This window comes from Chrysemys picta, chromosome 3 (genome assembly GCF_011386835.1).
Source record: "Chrysemys picta bellii isolate R12L10 chromosome 3, ASM1138683v2, whole genome shotgun sequence".
Lineage (NCBI taxonomy): Eukaryota > Metazoa > Chordata > Testudines > Emydidae > Chrysemys > Chrysemys picta.
This window is the reverse complement of record NC_088793.1, coordinates 150,820,532-150,842,964: the sequence shown is the minus strand read 5'-3', so window position 1 is coordinate 150,842,964 and position 22,433 is coordinate 150,820,532. Positions and strand designations below refer to the sequence as shown.

Sequence of the window (22,433 nt, the reverse complement as noted above, 5' to 3'; positions counted from 1 at the left end):
CATGAAATTACAACCTATAACATTACTATAACAACAATGCTCAGTGCATCATGAGCCTTCCAAAGACACCCGACATGACAAACTTTGCATTGGATACCACACAATTGTATTATAAGGATGAACATGAGGGTTCAGGGGGTTCCCCTGAGATACAGAGTGTTACAAATACTATTTTATAATTATGGTTATGAGCTTATTTTTAACACTGTTTAAAAAAAATCAGCATTTTACTCCTACCCTGTAGATTGCATTTCAAATATAGATCAGATATATTTTAATCATCGTAACATTTGAAATCACTATCTAAAGGTGAAGGGTCAGTTGCGTGCATTGCCTTTTTATACTTCCAGACCAAATTTTCACTTTAAACTCTGTACCAAGCACTGGGTCAGTATCAGAGAGTAACAGTAGAGTAACCAATCCTAATATCAGATTAAAATTCCCTGACATGCCAATGGGAATACAGCACATTTATGGTGGTAATCAGAGAGTTTGTAATGAGACATTCACCAGCATATTTAATTCCCTTATAAAATGCTTTGTTGAGTTGGAGTAAAACTTTCAAAGTACATATGGTCCTAGTTACTTCACATTAAAAAAAACTTTCAACAGCATTTTAGTTATTTTTTTAAAAATCAGAAATGCAGGAAATTCAAAGTTACAGTTAAATTTATGGTTAAGACATCCATATATTTGAAAGGATTTTAAGGCATGATTAGGACACCCAAAGAATCTTAACTCTAGAGAGCATATACAATCAGATATGTTTAATTTTGCCCAAAATCCATGCCATGTAACATTTGGAAGGGCTGCCTTTTTAAAGCTATTGTATGTGGAATCAAGGCTTTCATATTTATTAAGGGTTTTGAAAAATAATGTACTTTTGATATTTCTCTAATCCATCATAAGATGTTAATTCATTAAACGGGCAAAATCCTGAGAGGTGCCAAGTATCTGCTGTTCATATTTCAGTCAAGGGGAGTTGCAGGAGGTCAACACCTCACAGGATTTATTCCTAGGAGGATATTGTGTTGCCAGATGTCTCCTCATACAAACTTTCTGTTTTAGAGCAATGAGATCCAGGTTCCAATAATGACAAAATTAGGAAACACAATATAGATATTCAAATCACCTCCTCAATTACTTCTACTTATTAATGTGGTTTAATTACTTCTCATTATGTTGATTCATAAAACTTGCTGGTTGTTGGCTATATATGAATGAGGCACAGTGTAAGTTTATATTGGAGAATATTGATTTTGATATTTAAAAAAACTTCTAAATTAAAAATTTAGTTTACATTTAGAAACTTCTTTTGCTAAAGAATAAAAGAATGATCCAGCTTTGGGGTGTGGTTGTCCAATCTTTTTCTCTTTTTGGCAAAGATACAATAACAAGCAAAAGTAATGTCATAAAATTCTCTTCCACTCCAATGACAAATGATTTTTCTTATATGTAATCTTTTAAAATCATGCTGTACATCCATGTCTTCTAACACATACAATTTACTGATTTTGGAAGGCTTTTTCCAGTTTTATAAATGGAAAAGACAAAAAAAAAAGTGGAATATATTTAGTCATTTTGGCCTATTTGAAAAAAGGGAAATTGTAAAATGAGAGTGAAAGAAACACACACAGTGTAATGTTCTATTGATCTCAGGTTTCTAATGCAAAGATCATGGTCTAGCCATTAATCAGAAGGTGATGCTTGTTTTACTGCCTTGCCATTTGTAGATGATTATCCAGCTGAAGAAGGTGATCCAGGAACTGAAGGATGAGCTGGCCATGGTGACTGGGGAGCAAAGAACAGAAGAACTCACACAAGAAGAGCTACTTCAGTAATGCTTAATAGTTTCTTTTTCTACATTCACAGTGAAAGTTTTTGTTACCTTCTCTGTTGGCATAATGAAGTCCAAGTGACCTCAAAGCATTAAATTCCCCGGAGACAATAATAAAGTGCAGTTAGACGCCAGGTTAGAGTGGCAACTTTCCATGAAAAGCTGTACTAGGCTGCTGGCAGTGTTTTCATAGCCTCAGCTTTGAGGAAGTAAAGAAAAGAGAATGTGAAGGGTGGGAATATCCATCAGATCCCAGCTGAGAAGTGTTGTATAATAATGCAAAGTAAAAAAACCCCAAACACTCTCAATACTGGATGTAAGATCTGAAAAGAATTCAAGAACCGTCCTTTGTGTTGAGAAGTATCTTGCTGCAGTCCCGTATCAAAGAAAACTTGCACTACTAATACAAGTTACATCCGTGCCTTAAAAGCCAAACATCTAGAATTTTATCAAGCATAATATTCAAAGAGCATGTTCAATACATATAAGTGTTTTGGGAGCATATAACTTTGCTGTAATAAAACAGTAGAACATAATGTAAGGTAGTGCTATGCCTGGTCTAGAAATATAGTTTGGAGCCGCTATACTCTATTCCAGTGGTTCTCAACCAGGGGTATGTGTACCCTGGAGGGTATGCAGAGGTCTTCCAGGAGATACATCAACTCACCTACATATTTGCCTACTTTTACAACAGGCTAGATAAAAAGCACTAGAAAAGTCAGTACAAACTAAAATTTCATAGACTATGACTTGTTCATACTGCTCTATATACTATACACTGAAATGTAAGTATAATGCTTATATTCCAATTGATTCATAATTATAATATGGTAAAAATGAGCAATTAAGCAATTTTTCAGTATTAGTGTGCTGTAATACTTTTGTATTCATATGTCTGATTTTGTAAGCAAGTAGTTTTTAAGTGAAGTGAAACCTGGGGGCTACGCAAGACAATTCAGACTCCTGAAAGGGGTACAGTAGTCTGGAAATGTTGAGAGCCATTGCTCTATTCCCAGCTTTGATAATGACTATCTATGTGGCTTTGGGCAACTCACTTAATTTCTCTATTCCTCATCTGTAAAAAGAAATTAATACCTGTTTAACAAAGTGTCGAGAGGATTAATTAATTATTTAACAAGTAAGTGATTTGATGTTAAATGCTAAATATTTATTACTATTAATATATAATTAGTACTAAACTCATCCAAAGGAGGACTAGCAGTGCTAATAGTCTCCATTCAGGAGAAATGGCAAATTTTAGTGGCTTGAACCCTCACCAGAAACGTTAATGTGCATTTTGTAGTTGGGTTAGTGTGTTGAAGTTTCTGGATTAAAAAAAACCCAATCGGTATGTATATTGAGGATGAGGAACCAGACAGAAATCTGTAAATGTTAAATCTTGCAAAGTAGATCTGAACCATTCCCAACATGGGTAATTATATTCTGCCTACTTAAAATGTCTTTGCAGTTTTTACTAGATTGTTAATTTATCATTCTGCCAAAAAATTGGGAGGTATCCCTCTCCCAACACGATCTGTGCCCCAAATACCTTAGAAGCTAATATCAGACATGACATAATGAGGGAGTAATAAGATAGCAGGTTGAAAGACAGGGTTAACATGTGTTGGATACTGTGGTTATTCAAAAAGTGCTAATGGCCAGCATAGTGGAGTAAAGAATTTTTTGTTTGTTAATAGAAGAAAGGAATTTATTTGTTGGCTAATTTCTTGTTGGCATCACAGAAGTGAGTCTTGAAGAAGTTGAATGAGGAGTCATCTTGTCTACATGTTGACTTTAAAGACTTCAATTTTCTCACTTTTGTCTTTGGGATTTATTTTTAGATTCCTCATTAGTTTGTGGATTTTGACATTTGGTAGGATATGACTTGTGTGAGAAAACATCAAAATGTTCTTTGTTTTGCAACATTTTGTTATCAAGTAGATATGTGAAATGTTACATGCATTACATCAATTTTTCTCTCTGGGCTTGTCTGCTACAGGATTTTTGTCATGTTCTATGATGCTGGTTCTTTTAATTGCTTTTGAGGTCATGATCACTAATCCTACTTATTGAGATTTCCTGCCTTTGCTATTCTCTTCCGCAAGATTGACAGTCAGATATGGTGGTACAACATGGTAGTTGTGTGCATCTGGAAAACCTACTTTAAGCAATGTGTGAATACAAATGCACAAGTTTTGAAGGGCATGAATTGAAATAAATTAAGTGTTATTCTATTATGTCATTGCTTTTTATCTTAATAACCCTATAAGGTATACAAAAGCACTCTATTCTGACTTCTCAGAAAAGGTAACATGGCTGCCTCTGAAAGGAGTGGCACGGAATTTCTCATTCTAATCCTTTCAGAGCAACTAGGGAGATGATTGTCTGCCTTTAAGGAACACTGAGTGGCATAAAGCAAAACTGCTTAGCAGGACCTTACTTGTGTTAAGACAACCATTTTTGGAATATAGACCATAAAATTCTACGTTCTCTTAACTTGGTCTTTTAGTTACAGTTAGTTCAGAGTTGTGCAATGTGGATATTTGTCTTTTAAAAAATTATTCTTTGCTGGAATGAAGAGCTCTGTAATTAAGATAGAGAGCCAAACTTAAGTACCAATGATTGAGATACAACACATTTCCTGGAGGTTAATAATCAACAAGGAATGCCTCTGGCCATTAACCTCAGCCAGACATTAACCCCAAAGAATTGCCTTGTTCAAGGTCATTACTGCTATTGCAGACTAAAAATGGCAAACAAAAATAGGCATATATGGGTTTTTTTAATGGTTAATGTAGTTTCAAAGGGTATGTAGAAGGCATTGCTAGAGAATTGATGCCCTGTACACAAGCAAGTCAAATTGCTTGAATCTCAACATTCCATTCAGTTTATAATGATAATAAACCCAAGTTTGGATGATTAAAGAGGGGAAAGTTTCTAATGTCAGGATCTAGTTATTTGTTTAGTTTGTGTGTTTTTGCACATAGACTCTGTAAGAAAACAGTTGGCGGTGAAATAAACAGCCAAATGAAAGTTTATAAAGCTTGTGTTTTAGTGAAAATGACTTTCTGTATTTGTTTGAACTTCTACACATTTCTTCTGTTTGTTCTGATAAAATAATAACTGTGTAGATAGTTGAAGACTATTTAATATATTCTATTGTAGGAAATAAAATTATTTAAAAACATATATTGTGAAAAGCAACAAAGAGTCCTGTGGCACCTTAAAGACTAACAGATGTATTGGAGCATAAGCTTTCATGGGTGAATGTCCACTTCGTCAGACGCATGTAATGGAAATTTCCAGAGGCAGATATAAATATGCAGGCAAGACTCAGTCTGGGGATAACGAGGTTAGTTTAATCAGGGAGGGTGAGGCCCTCTTCTAGCAGTTGAGGTGTGAACACCAGGGGAGGAGAAACTGCTTTTGTAGTTGGCTAGCCATTCACAGTCTTTGTTTAATCCTGATCTGATGGTGTCAAATTTGAAGTGTTGTAGCTGATCTGGTTAGACAGCTGTAGACACCAGCGACACCATCACAGGACCTAACCAGACCAGCCCTCATTTAGTGTCTCTCTGCCCAATACTGCAAACCTCTACTCACAAGATTAATTCCATTTATTGAAATTGTCCACATGAGAAAGGACTGCTCACATGAGCGAAAGTTTGCAGGAACAACCATAAACTAGGGAACAAATATAAGTGGACAGTCCTGTATGGATGTGGCAGCATGATGATCTGCTATTGAATGTGTGACTGTGAAACCTCTATGTTATAAATTTGCATCAGGTTCTCATACATTTTAATCTAAATAGAATTACTTAATAGGTTAGGAATGGGGCAGATGGTTATGACATACAGTAGAGGAGAAGAGATGCTGTATATAGGCTGATATAGCATGCTGAGTTTGTCCATAAATAGGAGTCACCTTACAATAATGGCTCTCAGAGGCACAGTGAATAATTCTTTTAGAATAGCGGCAGCCTGTTTGGCCTAAAACATTAGGAATCTCTGCCAGATTAGCATTTCTTGTTAGATGTTGCTACTTATCCTATCAAAGGAAATTATAACTAACATCAACTGTGGAGTTCAGATACTATTTGCAAATTTCTACTGTGTTAACACATCTTCCGTTGACCTTAAATGATCTGTACTTAAACTATATATTTTGAAATATTCAGGGTATTTGTAGTTCTTTTGCTTCAAAATTCTTAAACTTTAATAGAAGTCTTTCTCTGGTCTTTCCTTAAGGTTTATGTAATATATTATAAATCAGGAGCAGGTAATTAAGTAGAGAAGTGAACACTAAATATGTCCAGGACAAATCTGTACAGTACCTTCATAGTTTAGCAGTTTCATTGTGTTCCTTTGCCTAAATTTTGGGAAGACCAAAATAAAATTAGACTTTTCAAGGCATTCTGTACTATGTGGTATAATCAGTTTATTGTTTGTTTGATGCTGATACAGATACCCAAAAGAAACATTCAAGTACAAAACACCTGAGCTAAAAATCTTTCAAGCACTAAGCAAATACTTCATTTGCTATCTTTGTATAAAGAAGAACAGGAGGACTTGTGGCACCTTAGAGACTAACAAATTTATTAGAGCATAAGCTTTCGTGGACTACAGCCCACTTCTTCGGATGCATCCGAAGAAGTGGGCTGTAGTCCACGAAAGCTTATGCTCTAATAAATTTGTTAGTCTCTAAGGTGCCACAAGTCCTCCTGTTCTTCTTTTTGCGGATACAGACTAACACGGCTGCTACTCTGAAACCTATCTTTGTATAATTGTTTATTTCAGTTAGGAGGCTCTTTTCAGTAGAAGTGGGATACAAAAATGTAGCAAGGGCCTGTGGATAAGCAATGGAGCTCAGGGCCAGGAATAGTTTTCTAATCTAATCGAATTTATAATGTGTCCACGACCATATATCTTAGCACTAACAAAATTAAATAAGCATCCAAATAATCAGAAAAATTGTATTCTCTCTCTTTCTCATTAATGGGGTGCACATGGAAAGTGGTGATACTACTTCTCTACCTCTTTACTTCTCCCCTCTTCTCAAGACTAATCAGTAAAATGGGCATAGTGATACTTCTGACTGTTGTCTCTTAGGTTTGCTGTAGGAATTAATTAGTTAATGTTCGAGTGTTTTGAACATATAATTAGCTATAAAAGTATTATATTTCAAATTACTTGATTCATTACTTTCTGCCAAGTGCATCTTGCGTAATGGGCTACATCCCATTTGTCTTACTGCAGTAGTCCCAACTGAGGTCAATGAACTATTCACCTGAGTAAAATGAGTAGTGTTTGGCCCAGTACATGAAAATGTTTCTGTAGCTGGTTCTTTCATTTTCTTTTTTTATTCAAATAGAGGGAGGATCTTCCAGTTGTTTTTTTAATTAGTGGAAAGGAAAAAATATCTCTCAGGGAGACCATATAACGCTGCATTGTCGCATTGTTTTTCACAACATTCAAAACAAAATGAAAAACAAATGTGCTTGACTCTTCTAGTATATAGTACATTGTTACACAGCACAAATCTTGAGAATAAAGCTACAACTGCCTCTGGAATTCTAACCTTAAATTCTATCTTCTGTAGGTAGCATTTACCTTATTTCTCTATATATAGGGTTGTATTATTTTTATACTTGGTTAAACATGTAAGAGTTCTGCTGCTCTCATTTAGTTTATTTAAATATATAATATTATCTTCTGCTAGACTTTATGGTTCAGAATGGAGTTCATAAAATGCTGTCAAAATAGGAGTTGCTTCCTTTGAATCTCATAGCCCTCTTTTTTAACTATAATGGGCTGATCCCTAAATGTTTCTTGGAGCTAAAGAATTAGTTCCTTGTTTAGAAAAAATTTTTGGAACCCTTTGCACACTTGAAAAAACATGTATAAAATAGCAGCATGAGTACACCCACTAGAAGGTAATTGTATACTCACAGGTTTCTGTATTATAATTTAAAATTTAAAAAAAGTCACATTTAAATGGAATCGTTCTCCTTTTTTTTTGTAAGTAGCATGCCAGAAATAAAAGGGAGAGGCCTTTTTGTTTGAATGATGTTGGTATAATTTCTTTCTCCGAATGAGCTCACTAGCAACCTAAGTTTTATGCCCAGAAAATCAGGATTTCAAATCAAAACATTTGTGTTCCATAGCACCCACGCTTCCAGAATCCATGCCAGTTGGAACTCTCTAAACCTGGGACTGGAAATGCTGGCTTAGCACTTCAGTCTATTAATAACTTTAACTTCTTTCAGGTACACACACTATTGCAAGAGCTTTTTATTTTTAACTTAATCAACTATTGTTCATCTTTTTCATGTGCTGGACTTGTCATCAGTCCCTTCTGGCTTTTATTTTCCCAATTCAACATTTTGACATCTTTATGCTAGCACAGTACTAAAATATTGCACTGTGATAAAACATAGAGCTTTAACAGTCACACAAGGCTTAAGCTGCTATACAAACAATGCAGATAGTATTTTCGTTTACAAAAAGGGGAATGGAGTTCAAGAGCTCATATTGGCTGATATTGAGTCCATATCAACTGCGAGGTGGAAGTGACAAAGGGTATAATTACCTTGTCTCATATCAAGACAGCTATGAAAGGTCAGAATAACAATGTGCAAAAAAATCTTTACCATATTTTCCCCTGATTGTAACTGAATACACTACAGGCTGGTGACATAGCTCTAGGTGTGCAGGAGCTCTGTACTTCCACAAAATGATCCTTGTAAGCTGCATCAGTTTGATGGACAGATTAATTTATATTAGAGTTTCATACTGCAGCCCTTCACCGTGGTATCTGAGCACCTACATTTAAAATGGCCAGTACATAAGAATAGAAATATGGCCATTCTGGGTCAGACCAATGGTCCATCTACCCCATAAGCCTGTCTGGCCAATGCCAGCTGCTTCAGAGGAAATAAACAGAACAGGGCAGTTATCGAGTGATCCATCCCTGTCATCCACTCCTAGTTTCTGGCAGCTAGAGGCTTAGGATACCCAGAGCATGAGGTTGCATCCCTGACCATCTTGGCTAATAGCCATTGATGGACCTATCCTCCATGAACCTATCTAATTCTTTTTTGAACCCAGTTATACTTTTGGCCTTCACAACATCCCCTGGCAATGAGATCCACAGGCTGACTGTGCATTGTGTTAAGTAGTACTTCCTTTTGTTTGTTTTAAACCTGCTGCCTATTAATTTCATTGGGTGACCCCAGGTTCGTGTGTTATGTGAAGGGGTAAATAACACTTCCTTATTCACTTTCTCCACACCATTTCTGATTTTTTAGACCTCCATCATATCCCCCTTACTATTCTCTTTTCCAAGGTGAACTGTCCCCGTCTTTTTAATTTCTCCTCATATGGAAGCTGTTCCATACCTCTAATCGTTTTTGTTGCCCTTCCAACATTTTTGTTGCCCTGTACCTTTTCCAACTCTTAATATAGCTTTTTTGAGATAGGGCGGCCAGAGCTATACACAGTATTCAAGGTATGGGCTTATCAGGGATTGCATTATTATATTTTCTGTTTTATTATCTATCCTTTTCCTAATGGCTCCTAAATTCTGTTCACTTTTTTGACTGATGCCGCACATTGAGTGGATGTTTTCAGAGAACTATCCATAATGACTCCAAGATCTTTCTTCAGTGGTAACAGAAAATTTTAATCATTGAGGTGTGTGTCTTTTCAGAGGTAAAAACACGTCCGAAAAGTGAAAGCTTTTCTTTTATGGTGAACTAACTGTTTAAAGAGTGTTGGAACCCACGTTAGTGAAGAAAGTGTTACTACTGTGTTTTCACTGAAATGCTGACATTTCTGAAATGACTGTTTTCAAAGCTGCTTCAAACAATATGTGAGCTTGGTACAAAATGGACTAAAGAACTGTTTTTAATCATGTAACTTATTTCTCATATGATCAGCAGGGCAAAAAACGGAGTTCTGCTTAATTTCTATAGATTAAAGGTATGATTGGTTTTATTTTAAAAGTGTAAGCAATAAAAGAGTAGTTCGTTTTTCAGATATGGACACCTAACAAGAATGGAGAAATTCAGATGCTTAAATTAGAATTTGCACATCAAGGTGCCTGTTTGTCCAGTTGTGGGATTTAGGCATCTATTATTTCTTTTAAATGATGGTTCTACTCTGAACAGCAATTGTGTAAGAAAATGCCATTTTTACTCATCAGTTCCACTCACTGGGTGTATGGGTCAAATCTGTTGCTTCAGTGACTATGATTTTTAGTCCAGTTAGCTCTGTAGAATCAGGGAGTATGTCTACACTTGAAATGCTGCATCACTGCAGCTATGCTGCTGTAGTGCTTTAGTGTAAACACCTACTACAGCAATGGAAGGGGTTCTTCTATCGCTGTAGTAAATCCACGTCCCTGAGACACAGCAGTTAAATCAATGGAATTCTGCCATAGACCTAGCTCGGTCTACACCAGTCAACCTACAACATTTATGATCATCAACTTAGTGCTACAAACAAGATATAGGGGCTATACCAGTATTCTCCTTTTTCTTCTCAAAACTGTCCATCTCCTTCTTGAACTGATATTGCACATTCCAATATTCCAGGTTTGGACCAACTCTATGGCCCTTTGATTAATTTTTCTAAAATTGTATTTTTGGTTTGCTAGTTGCAAGATATTATGATTATTTTTATTTTAAGGAGACTTTACTGTATTGGCAGCATTATTTAAATCTTACTCACAAACGTCAATCTAATCAGTTTTTTGCAGCATGACTAGGATCAAGAGAAACCAGAAAATTGCAAGGATTTACAATCTCCCTGTAGAAGTCCTGTAGGCTTTACTTCTTTCTGTAGAATCTAAGGCCTGGCCTACACTAGAAGGGGGGGAGGGGGCGAATTAATCTAAGTTCCTGTAGCTGAAGTCGACATACTTAGACCTACTCACCGCGGTGTCTTCACTGCGGTGAGTCAACTGCTACCGCTCCCCTGTCGACTCTGCCTGCGCCTCTTGCATCGGTGGAGTACAGGAGTCGACGGGAGAGTGCTCGGGGGTCGATTTATTGCATCTAGACTAGACACGATAAATCGAACCCCACTGGATCGATTGCTGCCCGCCGATCCGGCGGGGTAGTGTAGACATACCCTAAGACTGAAATATTCAAACTTGTATACTTTAAAGAAAGCTCCAAAGATGTGACCTGGAGTAAAATTTTCAAAAGCACCAAGTTTCATTTTCAGAAGTGACTTACCTTTAAAAATCTGGCTCTTAAATGCCTATTTAGGCATTGCTGAAACAGTGTTGCAAAGCCTAACCGATTTAGGAGCCTAAATCGCATTTTCAAAAGGGATTTAGGTACATAAGTGCAACATCCTGTTGACAGTTGATGGAATTTAGACACTTAAGTGCTTAAATCACTTTTGAAAATGATGTTAAAGCTCCTAAATCAGTTAGGTGTTGCAACACTGAGCAAAGCAATGCCAAATACCTTTTAAAATCTGGGCCTAAATTTCACTGACTTTCATTGTAGTTTTATTGATTTAGGCTCCTAAGTCATTTAAGGACTTTTGAAAATGTATCTCTTATTTGCAGAAGTGCTGAGCACCCATAACTCCCACTGAAATCATAGGAACTTCAGGTGCTCAGCCTCTCTGAAAGTCAGAGCACATATTTATAGAGCCCTGCGCAGGTACACAAATGTGTATCTGCATCCGATCCGCTATCCCCAAAAATTATCCGTGGATTTGCTGGGCTCTACATTGGGGACTGGGCTGAGGCTGGAGCACAGTCGGAGAGAATCGGAGGCAGCTGTGGGGAACCTGCACGGAGTTGCGGACCCCCCACTTGTCCTCGGTCAGGCGGGGAGCCTGGGGGGTGGGGATGCAGCCGGGGGCTGCTCTCAGGCCCCCCCCCCCATCCTCCTCTGCACCGCGGGCAGGTGGAGAGTCCACTGCTGGCCTGGCAAGAGGAGGGAGACCTGTGGAGCTGTTTGGGGGCTGCTCAGGTCCACTGCGCTCTGCACAGCTGGCCACCCGGCTCGTATAGTGGCCAGGCTGCGGCTCTGAGCCACCCCGCTCCCCGGCCAGAGCCAGGTCAGGAAGAGCCGCACTGTCAGCTCCTCCCGCACCCAGTGTCCCTCCCCCCGCTGCCAAATGTCCCAGCCCCCCACTCAGTGTCCCTTCCCCCCAGCCTCCCCACCAAATGTCCCAGTCTCCCCACTCAGTGTCCCTGTTTCCCAGTACCCCCGCCCAGTGTCTCTGCCCACCAGCCCTTCCTCCCAGGGCAGGTGGAGGGACTCAGCCTCCCCACAACTGCTAGCGTGGCTCTCCCCAACCCAGCTCCAGCTGGGGGGAGTGGCTCGGAGCTGCAGCCCGGCCATGGTAAGAGCCAGGCAGGCAGCTGTGGAGAGCTGCGACGGACCCTCCACTTGCCCTGGGCATGGGGCCCAAGCAGCCCCCGACCCAGTGTCCCTGCCCTCAGGTCCCCTGCCCAGGGTAGGTGAAGGGTCTGTGTCGTGGCTCCTCATAGCTGTCCACTCGGCTCTTACCATCAGAGTCCTGCGCGGATACAAAATTTGTATCCGCATCCACGCTGCTATCCGCAGAAATGGTCCATGGATATAAAGCGGATACCCGCAGATTTGCAGGGCTCTACATATTTAGCATCCTAAATAAGCATTTGGTGCCTAATTTTAGACATCCAAGTTTCAAAACTTTGGTTTAAGTTTCTAGTCTAGTAAAGTGCCAGACTTCCCCCATTCATCTTAATTGGATGTTAATTCTAAAGCCTAATTATAGTTGCTTAAGAGTCACATTGTTAGCTTTGGCACTGCTGATTAAGGCCAATAGGAGTTTGCCATTCTGCTCAAAATGATTAGCATACTAAAAATATCCAGCTAATACCCTTGTCTGTTGTGGCTGGACTTATCAGTCACAGTTTCCTTCATTTGGAATGAACTTACTTTGGGAACAGCAACACAAGCATTGAATATGAAAATAATCAAATATTATTTCAATTTGGAAAATTTGGAGGCATTTGTTGCTTTCCTTAAAAATTAATATTTCTTTCTAATGTGTTAACATTGTATTGTAGCAAGACTTTGTGCTGTGTATCCATCTACCCGATAAACATAGAAGGGTGAAATCCTGATCCCATTAAAGCCACTGGAGTTTTGGCATTGACTTCAATGAGGCCAGGATTTCACCCACATTACTCTTTTTAAATCTAGCAATGGCTGTGCTAGCGTAATGCAGTAATTGAATGAAACATGATAATTTACAAGCTCACGTATCACTCATTTTCACTTTACAAGAAATTGGATCTCAGCAACAATTTATGCTATATAGTTTACCAATGCTGGGTTTCTTTTGTTTTGTCCATGTCAGAGCCAAGTATTTATATGAAAACATTAAAACTGATACTAGAATGGGGTCTACAGCTTTTTTTTATTTTATATATATATAAAGCATATATATATTGAAGCATTTGAGTACTCAGAACCTAATACAATTATATAAGGTGGCTAAAAAGAGCATGTGTCAGTATATACAGTAATTAGCATCTATAGTTTTCCATTACAGTAAGGGCCACATCCTGCTTACCTAAAAAGGAATCATCTACTTGCCTCAGTAAGCCAAGCGATATTTGAACCAGGAAGCTATTTTTACATTAGCCTTTTTTAGGAAATGTATTATTATTATTATTATTATTGTTTAGTAGTAGTAGTATGACCATAGTATCTAGGCACCCCAATCATAGACCAGGACCCCGATTTAGCTAGGCACTGTGCACACACAGAACAAAACGACAGCCTCTACCCCGAAGAGCTTTCAAACTGAGTATAAGAGAAGAGACAACAAATGCATCCAGACGGATAGGAATGTACAAGGAAACAGTGAGACAATATTTTCTACATTGACAAGACAGACACATGGTAGTGGAACGGATAGAACACACAAGCAGAGTGAACAATGTGATGGTGAAAAACGTCATGTTCCATGATTTATTTATTTGCTTGGTATTTGATGGGTTAATTTAGGAGAGGATCAGCTAAATGGAAAGGGAATGGAAGAGCAGGGGGGTGAAGGGAACAGGTCAGGGGAGGAGAGGGTAAGAGGGGCAAGTATGCTGTGAAGCTGTGATGAAGAGACTTTGAGGGGGTTGGAGGAGAAAGGGGAGGGTTGGTGCAAACAACGAATCAGCAAAAGGCAGAGACAGTCAGAATGGTATGCTTTTGACTGGAATGTCCAAAGGTCTCTGCCTTGACTGGTTCTGTTCCTCTTGGCTGGAGTTTCTGGCTGGCTGCTATCTGCAGTTCTCCCCCAAAACCACATTGGTGGGGGAAGGGAAGGCACTGTCTGGATCCTAGTGCCCCCAGAATGGGGCTGTTTCCCCTGCACAGTTGTGGGTCAGAAGGTTCTAGCAGCAGGGGTGGCCCCAGCTGGGCCCCATTTTACCCTCTATTTCCCAGTGCAAAAGTCCCTACTTAGGCTGCTTCACCTCTGTTGCAGCTCCAGTGGTGGTAGCAAGGTGAGAATGCCAGTGTATACAGAACATTGGCATTTTTACCACCGTGAGGTCTAACTCTTCTCAGAACAAATCTGGACGACACAGAACTGCTGCCATTTACACTAGTGCTTCGCGCTAGTGCAAAGTTGGAAGACTCCCTCCCAAAATAGTCAAGTGTAGATGACCCCTAAATGCTTTTAGACTACAAGGTAAAAAATATCTTTTGCAAAAAAACACGCTGAGACATTTCATCTGAAACCAGAGCCCACTAACGGTTATGAATAACAATATAAACTCTTATACAGAGGGCCTGATCCAGCTCCCATTAAAGTCAATGGAAACACTCACATGGACTAAAATGGGGTTGAATCAGGCTCACAGCTTATTAATCTCCATTGTATTGTTTAAATATTAAGAATAGACTGCATTGCATGAATGCCTTTTGTTCTGCAGCTTAGTCATAAAGGAATTTTTTGGTATAGATAGTGGCATTTTGCACCTCTTTCCAGCATAAGCTGAGATGTATCCTATACACTTTATCTCCTTTGTCGTAATGTTAGCAGGAATGCCTGGAAGTATTTTCCATTTTCTCACTAGTCTTTCATAGGAAGATCAATTAATTGGCTGGTTAGAGACCCTGGGGGTTTTATTCTCCTATTGATTCATAGAGAACTTACATGGATAGCTCCTATTAGCTATGATGGCATTTACTTTTCAATCTCTCGTGTACCAATGGATAAATAGATCCCTAGTTTTTAGTGAATGTGTTTAGTGTTTAGTTCAATCACAAACTAAATTACATGGTCAGACTTGAATTCTTGGTTCCTTTATGCACTAGGATCATTATAACAGTTAAAACATTTTTCAAAAAGAATTCTCTGCCATAATGGACTAGAAGTGCATGGTATGAGTTAACAGTAGCAGGCCAGAGACCCTACTGCAAAGTTTATAGTGAACAAACTGAATTTCTGCCTACTCCTCTTAGACGATTTTGTGAAAATAACCCATCTAATGACCTCAAAAATGTTTCAGTAGCTTCTTTTGTTTAGAGCCTGTTTTTCATAGTCTTGGATTTCAGGTTCACATGTCATAGAATCCAGAGCTGACACTAAATTGTGAATTCATTGTTCTTTAACTGAACTCCACTTTTATATGTGATATACGGTACCAGTGGTCTGTGGTTAAAAGGCAAGAGCTCCCACAAATGAATCATCGCACACAAGGCAAGGGCAAAACGAGGGCTTCCAAAATCCCTAGAAGTCTTGAATTCTTGCCCCTGTGTTTTGAGACCCTGCATGTTACATATTATTGAAAGCTCTAAACTTTAAAAAATCATGTAAAAACTGGCTGATGGTGCTTTCTCTGATGTATTTCAGCTGTGTTATTTGCATCCTGGTTCATAAAAACATGCCCGACTGGTTCAGAACTGGAAATGCATATTGAATATTGTTTAAAGAGGTAAAAATCAGTTGTTAAAGAGGATAACACTGCAGTATAGCAGATATCAGCTGATTGTCTTTCAGTTGGACTATCATAGAACCTGCCTCCCATCTGAGGTAATATGGATAGGCAGCTTTCGTGGTTTTGTGTGTGATATGACTAAGGTGTTGATAGGCAGGCTTAATTAAGGAAGAGCTCATGAGAGCATGGACGGTAGTAGAACAGAGGTAAAGTTGATATTGTAAAACTGTCTGTAACTGCTGAGTGCTTAGAAATGTCTGCATTTACAACATAAGAGCATTATAAAGAAGAGGGTAATAAAAGACCAAAGAGTTACTTAATACTTGTAAAAAATATGGGATATTAGGAATGGCATAAGATGGAGGGAAAGGCAAAAGAAAAACAAGACAAGGGGGAAAAGGTGAAGTCATTAGAAAGGACTTTGTGTTTCTGTCAAAACTTTCACTTTAGTGTTGTCACTCTAGTTATCAGGAGAAACAACTGAAGTCCTTTGAAATCAAACTGAAAAGAAGAGGAAAAAAAGATTGTGCCCTTCTGATGTTCCTTTATGATATATAAAGACAGTCTCGTAACATGTTTTGTTGTTTTTTCTTCACACACAAAAATCCAAAATAAACTTTCAGCTTTATTTGTACATTCAGAATATCAGATCCAATCTTCTTCCTATTTTTATTTATGATTGATTTTTGGTGTGAGGACAAGGCCTTTTGGAATATTTTTGGAAGACCTCAGTGATCCTCTCACATGAGAGCTGCAGCTCTCCCAAGGCTACGATTCAGCGTCCTCTCCACCCTCTGGCTATGTGTACACTGGGAATCGTGTTGGGTAGCACCTGCTAAAACCCTACTGTAGACAGAGCAATTTGTATTTTAACACATATTAGCTGGTAGGGGTCTATCCTAGGGCTTACCTCCACCAGCAAACTCATGTTAGAACTGCAACTTGCCTGGCCTACACTACAATTTTAACACCACTATTGTTAGATTAACACTAGTGCAGGTATATCTACCTGTGCTACAATCACACCTTCATTTGCAGTGTACACATCCCTAATACTGCTCAGTGCTTGACACAATGCTAAATCAGTCATCTACACAATGCTACTAATACCAGTGGAAATACAGTTTAGCACCAGTGAGAAATGTATAAAAAAAGGCCAAAGTGAAAAGCGAGGGCCAGATATTCTTGATACTAAACTGAAAAAACAAACCCAGATATAAAAACTAACCCAGAGCCTCTTTATACACCAGGCAGGAGGAGTATTTTTTATATTTTTTTGTTTTGCAGTTCACCTTAAAGACAAGCTGTTGGCTCAGGAAAGTATAACCTACTTTTTGTTGTTGCTGCTGCTGTTGTTTTTTGCTGTCTTAAACACTTAATGCCACATCCCTATGCTTCGCTCCATGTATGCTATCTTGTAACTGGACCAACTTTAAATGAATTTTATAAATTGGCCTTAAACTTAATCACTGCAGAGTGTTTAGAAAGTGATGATTGGGGAGGGTGGGGGGATTCTTACTCATTTGAGTTCTCTGTTCATTATTCTTGGATGATCATTAAGTGAGAGAAACTCTTTCTTGTTTACTGCTGTTTTTCATAAAGAAAAAGGCCTTTGTGTGCTACTATTTTTTCTTCCTCCTCCAGGGAGCTTCTATTGGGGGAAACTATTCTTCCTGAGGCAGCAGGGTTCTGGCAACTGACTTCAGCACACTCTAGCTTCCAACAGTGTGAGCCAGACCTGCTGCAGTTAGGACAGAACCCAACAGTCCTGAGGGGAAGAGTGCCATGATTTGAAAATCTCCTTTTGGAGCTTGCCGCAGCTACTAGGTTAGTGGTAACTGGTCGAGCTTTAATAGTTGACAATCCCTTTACTCAACAACAAATGGGGGAAAAAATACATAAGGGACACTTCTGGATTTAGAGGTGGCTTCACTGATGGAAAAGTGCCCAGAAATTTGTGATTGGCTCATTTTAAAAAAATAATAAAGAAAGAAAGTATGGAAAAATGTGTCTGCATGGATACCCCTGAAGACCACTTAGAAGCTACAGCTAATGAAGAATGTGGCAGCCTACTTGCTTGTTGTATTAATTATAGGGAATCTATTACCTATGCTCTAGCTCCCTACTCATTTCCTGATGCAATTCAGTGTGTGTTGATATTGACCTTTAAAACTTAAGAACTTGTGTACACAGAGACTGGAACTGAAATAATAATATTATTTGTATTATCATAAGGCCTAGAAGCGCCAATGATGGACCAGATCCCTTTTTATTCTGGAGGCTGTAGGAAGAGCCCCAAAGAGCTTACACTATGACTAAAATACAAGAGACAACAGAGAGCTACAGACAAAGAGACGGGGAAGTACAAGGAAAAAAATGAGACAGTATTGGTCAGCATGACAGGTAGTGATCTCAGCACACCAGTACCCTAGCCATTTTCAAGTTTTTTATAGGCCTCATGGCAAAGAAGAGTCCTAAGGAGGATATTGAATAAGATTTGCTGATATTTACAGGGAGCTTCTCCCAGGTGTGAGGGGCAGCATGGGAGAAAGCACATAGGTGTGTGTTTGAAAATTTAACAAGTGAGCAATAGAGACTGGCATCATGGGTCAGTCACAGGCAGGAGTTGACCTTTCAGTACTGAATGAGAGATGATAGGTAGGGGGAGGATAGGCCATGAAAAGCCTTGAAAGTGAAGACCAGTAGCTTACGTTTGATAGGATAAAGAAAGGGGAGCCAGTGGAGGGATGCAGAGAGTGCCGACATGGTCAAAGTGACAGGCTAGGAATATTATCTTAGCTGCAGCATTCTCAGTGAATATCAGCAAGGCAAGATTGTGTTTGTGAAGACCAGAGAAAATAATCTTACATAATAAATAACTAAATCGATTGTAACTCACGCTTTTAATTATTTCAGTGCAAATCTGGGTGGACACTCTTATTTCAGAATAAGATTGCCCCATGCCAACAAAACTTATCAGCAAGAAAGATGACCGAATTATATAAAAATAGGACACTTATTTCAGAATCTGAGTGTTCTAAGTGTCCTGTTTTGATATAACTTGGTCACTTTTTTATTGACAAGTCATCTTGGAATAGGGCATTTTGATTCTGAAATAAGAGTTTTGACACACCAACTTGCATCGAAATAACTAAGGGTGGGAAGTACAACTAATCTAGGTATTTTGATTCCATTTGCTGTGTAGACAAACCCTGATAGAAGTTGAGTCTCTGTTATCTGAGAGTGTCTTTCCTTACCTTCCTTTGCTATGGGAATTGAGAGCAGCTGATATACTTGAACATCCTAAATTTGAGCACCAGGCAGGCTGTGGACAAGGCATTTTCAGTGGAGGACTCTCCACTCTGGAATTGACTTCCCCTGTTAATATGAGCATTCCTCAATTCCTTGGCTTTCAGGGGACAGTAGAGAGCCTATCTCTGACCTCAGGCTTTTGCCTGAATGTGGATCAGAGTAGGAACTTCTTATTGTAATTATTTTATTATTGTATTAGTCTTTGGGGGTTGATGCTCTTTAATTTTAGTTAATGCAAATCAATTGATTTGGTACATTTTTTAAAATCATTGATGGAAAAGTGCCCAGAAATTTGTGATTGGCTCATTTTAAAAAAATAATAAAGAAAGAAAATATGGAAAAAAGCAGGAGTTTCTGCCAAATCAGTCTCTTACAAAGATAGGAAACATTAAAGTCCTGTATTCCTCGATGGTGTCTTGATAAATACAAGTCAAGTATAGAAGAAAAATCTCATTCTGGATGACTCCTGTGCAGAAGAAGTCAGCAACAATGTTATTCCTGAAAAAAAAATAATGTTCTGATAGTGCTAGCAGTATCTTTTGACTGATTTGATCTGTTTTATGTCATATGTTTAAAAGCACAACCTTTTCCCTGGAGTACTGATGAATTGACCAGGAGAGAGATTGCACAAAGACTAAAGGAGCTGTTGGAGGGGACACAGCAGTGGATCAGACGTTGTAAAACAGAACAGCTCAGTCGCAAAATGTACTTTTTATTTAAAATGTGTTGCACGCCAAGCAACCTCACTCCGCCTTCAAATATATTCTCAAAACTCTCTTCCTTTGTCTAGCTTTTCACCACTAATCCTTATTCTGACACTTTCTATTGCAGACACTACCCTGACCTGAGCAAACAAGAAGTTAAGAATAATTAGGCTCACCCAGGTGCTCCACAGAGGGGCTGTAAAAGATAGCTGATCCAGGAACAAGAGGACAGAGACTGCCTAGGAGAAGGCTAGTCTCTGAGCCCAGGGCTGAATTAGAAACCCTGAGCTGAGAAACTTTGTTCTCTTTTTATATTCTTATGTTTTGTTAACTATAATTAACTGACTGAGATCAACTTTTCCCTGAAAAAAGGGACAGGGGTGGCTTTCCTTTTGCTTTCTGTGCTAATTCAGCTCAGTCACCTACCTTATGTGGCAGTGGCCAGCTAGGCTGGATTTGCTGGGGGGGGTTTCCTGCTTGGATGCTAGGGGATCCTTTCCCTCCTGACACACCATGGCCCAGCTTTGTGTTGGGCTGGGCCATTTTATCTATCTGTCTGTCATACTCATAGGGCCTTCATTACCATAATATTTGAGGGCCTCCGAATCTTTTCATATAGTGATCCTTCACAACCCTGTGAACTAGGACAGTGCTAATATTCCCATTTTAGCCCTGGGAAACTGCGGCACAGTGATTAAATGACTTGGTCAAGGTCACACAAAGTCTATAGCTAATTCTCAGGCTAGCTCCCTAGCCACTGGACCATCCTTCCTCGCTGTCTGCCTTTGGTCACTCTTCTAGCCCTAAGGAGCCTTCTTTATGACCAGAGGGCAGCTAGTACCAGCCCCCTGTCAAGAATGAGCTTTGGAGGACCAAAAAGCAATTCCGGCTCCCCTGCTGCAGCAAGGTTTCCCCTCCCACCCATCTGCCTCTGTGCTAGGGGAATAAGTGGTGTTTTGCATTGAGATAACATATGGGTGTGTAACTGTCACTTGTATGTTATGTTAACTAAACGTTGCATTTTCATTTCTGCTTGGGTCAAGCCAGAATCATGTTCACAAGTTCCATGTTGCATCATAGCTTTGTGGACAGGCCGTCTTTGGAGGAGGATAAAATTATTCGGCTGTTGGGGCTAGGCCATAGGGAGGTTATATATCTCCTAGAATTGTAGGCTTTGGTGTGTAGCTGGGGCTGAGAGATGCTCTAGCAGAGACATATCCAGGCCTAGGGTGGGCAAGAGAATATCTTTGACTGGGTGGCCAGATAAGTGGTGGCTCATGATTGAATTGAGCAGCTACCACCACTCTTTGTTGCAAAAACCATATTCATTCCCTTCATTCATTTATTTACATTTTTATTGTTTATTAAATAAAGTTGAAGCCTTTGTGCCATAACTTATCCACTGCTTCTGAGCCATCTTTTTGGGAATCCCCTTGACAAGAGTTACCTTCCTGCTCTTACCTGACAATTTAAACACATACATGTATAGCTTTTTAAAAAAAAGAAATTAATGTACAAAAGTTTGTTGGTCTAAGGTCAGTATCCCACTCTCTCTTCTTATTTTCTCTTGTCTCTTCTCCTCCCTCCTCTGGTCCTGTGCGCTGTTGTCATTATTTGTGTTATCTTTCTCATTTAAACTGTGAGCACTTTGGGGGGGAGGAATAGCTTTGTTGTCTCCTGTAAAGCCTTAAATCATGGCATTATATAACTAGTATTTAAATTATTTCCATGGTCCCTTCATTGATAAATCATTCTGAAAATTTAGCTCAGTGGACTTAAGATATGTTCAGCAGGAAGAGAAACCTCAGACTGCATCTGCATCGCATCATCAATTTATTTTTACCTTTGTTTAATAATTTAATCCACTGGCAGAACTCCCAGTATGTTCTGATTTCTATCCTTTTTGTCATCTGGCTATATATTTACCTAAGAAGCTCGGTCCTTTAATTCTCTCCTGTTAAAAGGTGTCTGTGCTTGGGGGAAGGGATAGCTCAGTGGTTTGAGCATTGGCCTGCTAAACCCAGGGTTGTGAGTTCAATCCTTGAAGGGACCACTTAGGAATCTGGGGCAAAATGGGTACTTGGTCCTGCTAGTGAAGGCAGGGGGCTAGACTCGATGACCTTTCAAGGTCCCTTCCAGTTCCAGGAGATGGGATATCTCCATTAAATTTTTTTTTTTTTTTTGCTGTGTGCACAGAAATTAATATTCATGATGTTGTTTGTCTTTAATAGTCAGAATATAAATCTGAAAGCTTGTTTTAGTTCTTGTGCTTAATTGTGTGTTTTGAGGGCCTTTTCCATTCCTTTTCCCTTTGGCAAAAAATTCCATTTCATTTTTGGTTCAGGAAATTCTTCCTCTTTGGCATAAAGGTCTATATTAAAACACACTGAAGAAGTACTGTTCTTTAGAAGTGGCAAAAAGGCTTAGTTGGTTAACCACTTCTAATCTAGGTTCTGCTACAGCAAAGTTGAATCAGTCCATCTGGCACTAAAATCCACTTTGGCTCCAGTGAATGTGTGGTCTTCAAGCCACAAAAAGTGAATTGGGCAGTTGCGGTTTTTTAAAATGCTGGAAATCTCAAGTGGGTGACAGGTAATGGAGGAGGGAGAAAATACCACCTC

At 39.1% G+C, this 22,433-nt stretch overlaps 1 protein-coding gene across 15 annotated transcripts in view; it reads left to right on the top strand.

The window, feature by feature from the left end:
• Positions 1-22,433, top strand: part of KIF6 (kinesin family member 6) — a 378,942-nt gene that overhangs the window by 180,765 nt on the left and 175,744 nt on the right. For all 15 annotated transcript variants that reach the window (XR_010599843.1, XR_010599844.1, XM_042848514.2 and 12 more), the window contains one exon: positions 1,734-1,837. Coding sequence is in view for 13 of the 15 variants with exons in the window: in XM_042848514.2 (XP_042704448.2) it covers positions 1,734-1,837 (104 nt within the window). In the remaining 2 variants the exon portion in view is untranslated. The remainder of the gene's footprint in view (positions 1-1,733; positions 1,838-22,433) is intronic.